Raw genomic sequence first — 3,801 nt, 5'->3', positions numbered from 1 at the left:
TGCTGCTGCTGCTGCTGTTGCTGCTGCTGCTGTTGCAAGCAGCAGCAGCTGCAGAACGGGAGGCAGCAGCGGCAGAAGCGACAGCAGCAGCAGCAGAAGGGACAGCACCAGCAGCAGAGCCAGCAGGGGCACTAGCAGCAGCAGCAGGGAAAGCAGCAACGGCAGCAGTAGCACTAGCAGCAGCAGCAGCAGCAGCAGCTACTGCAGCTCACATCTGTTCGAGTTCTTTACTGTTCGTTGCGGCATCAGGGTTTAGCAGGACAGAAAAGCCAAAACGCCTAGTGCTTGTTCGCGGGCCTCTTCCTTTTGCTGCTACACTTCTGCTGCTGCTGCTGCTGCTGCTGCTGCTGCCTGCGGTGTACAGACAGCCCACAGGCTCGAAGCTGCTGCCAACTGCAGGTGCAGCAAATAAGCTCAGAGGGTACTGGCAGCAGATGAAGGCCGGGGGGCCCCTGGGGCCCCCCGTATATCTCCGCAGCTCCCTGGGGCCCCCCCAGGCATTAAAGGGGGCCAAGGGGGAGGCCCCTGCTAGGGGAGCTGCTGCTGCTGGTGTTGCTGCTGCTGCTGCTGTTATGAGCAGCAGCAGCAGCAGCAGCTGCTGGTGTTGCTGCTGCTGCCGCTGCGGCCTCTCTTGTGCAGGGGAGACGAAGAAGCCCCGGGGCTGCCGAAGGCTGCCAGCCTGCTGCATGTCTCAGTGCAACAAAATATTAAATTGAAACAAAAAAATAATTAAATGCGACTAAGTCCTCATCTTCGGTGGCGCCGACAGCAGCCCCGGGGCCTGAGAGGGCTGCTGGCGAAAGAAAACTCGGAAGGTGGAAAGTTAATTGTTGAAAATAAATATAATAAATAATAGTTTGACATATTTATGCAATTAAATCTAACAAAAATTTGATCCCAAGCCCCTATCATGCCTCCTGCTAACGCTAGAGGCTTCCGATGCGCCCGGGTCCTGGGGCTGCGGCAGGGCTGCTTGTCTGCAGATCTACCGACTCCACTCAAATTAAAAAAATAAAGAAACTGAAATAAAAAGAAAAAGACTTTTTTCTCGTTTTAAGAAGTGGCGGGCACTTCTGTTCTTCTTTGGCGGGTGGCGCCGCCCCAGGTGTACAGACACCTGACGCCCAAGGCTGACTTGAATGCTCGCCACTTTGTTTTCTACTTTTGTTTCGCTGAAACGGATCTCTAAAGCTACTAAAAATGCACGATTATGTGAATTAATTAAACGAGAATTGATTTAAATCAAATTCAAATAAATTTAAATAAGCTTTCCCTCGCGCTTCAGGACCTGAACCCTCCCCGCTTACCCTCAGCGGAAAGCGAGGCGAAAAGTACCTTTTCAATAAAAAAACAAAAAATAAGAATAACAAGAAAACAAATATGCGAAATAAACATGAATTTCCGCCGGTTTCCTCTTCCGATCGCCTCTTTCCTTGCCTCCGAGCCGCGACAAGGAGCCCCCGAGAACCTCCCAAACCCCAAACCCTAAACCCTAAACCCTAGCCCCTACTTCTTCGCAGCAGCTTTCTTCGGAGGCGGCGGCTGCTTGCCCCCCTTTGCAGCCACCTTGGGGGGGCCCTTTTTGCCCCCGGGGGGCCCCCGGGGGGCCCCCCCGCTGCTGCTGGGGGCCCTCATTGTCTTATCGAATTTGTTCACATCTGCTGGCCGGACTGCAGGACACGCAGCAGCAGGGGCACCCAGTGCAAACCCTAAACCCTAGTTAGCCCAACTCTGCAAACCCTAAACCCTAAACCCTGAATCTCCAAACAATAAAGCCCGAAACTGCAAACCCTGAACCCCAAACCCTGAATCTGCAAACTCTAGACCCTAGACCCCAAATCTTCAAACCCTAAACCCTAACCCCTGAATCGGCAAACCCTAAACCCTAAACCCCTAATCTGCAAGCCCTAAACCCTAAACCCTAAACCCTCGCAGTGCTGCTGGGCTTTGGGCTGACTCACAGCAGCTCAGCTGCGACAAAATAACGAAAATTATGAAAATCAAAACTGTCAACGTCCACTGCAGACAAAAACACAAAAAGCTGCCGCAGCGGCAGATCAATTGCAGCAGCAAAACGCAGTGCGGCGAGCGCTGACGGCTTCGTTTTGCTGCTGCTGCTGCTGCTGCTGCTGCTGCTGCTGCTGCTGTCTTACTTGGAACCACTCCGGCCGAATGTACTTCGCCACGAAAAACCAGCCGTCCATCTCCGGCAGCGGACGCGACATGCTGACACTAGAGGCGTCTGCTGCCTGCAGCAGCAGCAGCAGCAGCAGCAGCAGCAGCAGCAGCTCGGGCCAAGCAATCTGCACGGTCTGGACGTGCACTCATTTGATAAAAATAAATAACTAAAAGGGAAAAGAGGAGGAGGGCCTCCACCACAGGCTAATTGAGAGGCAGCTGAGCGAGTCAGGACGCACTGTGCATGAGAGCAGCAGCAGCAGCAGCAGCAGCAGCTGCTGCTGCTGCTGCTGCACCAGCAGCAAGAGCTTCTGGAGCCTCATTGCTGCGCCTGCAGTAAGTAGCAGCGCGGGATCTTTTGCTGCTGCGCTTCCCTTTGGCTGCTGCTGCGGGCCAGCGCGCACTTTGAGGGTTTGAAGGCCACGGCGGCAAATCCCGTTACATTTAGTCCGCTGATGCTGCTGCTGCTGCCGCGGCTGCTGCTGCTGCAGCTGCTGCTGCCTCTGTTGCAGCAGCGCTTGCTGGAGCTACCACTGAGGCTACTGCTGCTGGCTAAGTTGGATCCAGTGAGCGGTCGGTGTGCGCGCACGGAGGCGGCTATGACTGGGATGTTTCGAGCTGCTGCTGCAGCTGCTGCAGCTGCTGCTGCTACAATGCCCGAAAAAGCTCAATATATAAGAAGTATTAGCCGAAATCACTCAGAGGTGGCTGAGCCTCCCCGGGCGGCGATATGCGATGGGCGCGCTGCTGCCGGGCGTGGTTAGCTGCTGATCCGCCAGGAAAGCTGCCGGAAAGCGCGCAAATGACATTGAAAATGGTTTAATAAATGCAAAATAGAGTCGAAAGAGAAGTCGGTCTTGCGTTGGCGGCGCAGACGCGGCTGCAGTGCGTAGAATGTGAAAACTGGATGCGCAGGCCTGTCGAGCCTCGCAGTGCGGGGGTTCCAGGTGTCTAGACAGCTGAAGAGCCGCAAGAGAAACGCAAAAGCGATCATTTATAAATACTTTTTTCAGTGTTGAGGAAAGCGACTCGGGCTGGAGGATCGCGGCTTGTGCAGCAGAGAGCCCGTGGCTGCCTTCGCTGCATGCGGGCGTTCAAGTTCCTGGCAATCTGAACTTCGGATTTTGCTTTCCCTTGGGAAATTATTCTGGAAAAGTGTTCATAAAAAGCTATTTCGGCTGTCTTTTTGAACTTATTTCGGCTTCCCCTGCTGCCCGGCGTGCCCAGTGGCCGCTGCAGGCCCCCCAGGCGCTTCTGACTCCAGCCTGCCCCTACGGCGAGTTGCGCTCCGCGCAGCAACACAGCATCAGCAGCAGCAGCAGCGGCAACAGCAGCAGCAGCAGCAGCAGCAGCAGCAGCGGCGGCGGCGAAGATGATTGGGAGCTCGGAGTTTTGGGAGACGGAGCGGGAGGCGCCGTTGCTGAACCGGAACGCGAATTTCTTCTGCCCGGAGTCTGCTGCTGCGCTGCAGCAGCGAGCAGCAAAGCTGCTGCTGCTGCTGGAGGAGCGGCACGGTGCTGCTGCAGTGGAGCCGCAGCTGCTGCAGCCAGACTGCGAAGACGAAGCAGCAAAACGCATTTTCGTCCTCGACGCCGAGCGCACTTTCAAGTCGCCCCAGTTCCA

At 55.5% G+C, this 3,801-nt stretch overlaps 1 protein-coding gene across 1 annotated transcript; it reads right to left on the bottom strand.

The window, feature by feature from the left end:
- Positions 1–1,506: 1,506 nt before the first annotated feature.
- On the bottom strand, positions 1,507–2,225 carry ETH_00026260 (uncharacterized protein; the record flags this gene model as incomplete). The annotated part of the gene is made up of 3 exons (XM_013375953.1): positions 1,507–1,670; positions 1,962–2,019; positions 2,154–2,225. 3 exons carry the CDS (start codon positions 2,223–2,225, stop codon positions 1,507–1,509), a joined length of 294 nt encoding a protein of 97 aa, XP_013231407.1.
- Between the last annotated feature and the right edge of the window lie 1,576 nt (positions 2,226–3,801).

Source organism: Eimeria tenella, genomic scaffold, assembly GCF_000499545.2.
Source record: "Eimeria tenella Houghton genomic scaffold, Eth_scaff302, whole genome shotgun sequence".
NCBI classification, from domain to species: domain Eukaryota; phylum Apicomplexa; class Conoidasida; order Eucoccidiorida; family Eimeriidae; genus Eimeria; species Eimeria tenella.
This window is presented reverse-complemented; position numbering and strand designations above follow the sequence as displayed.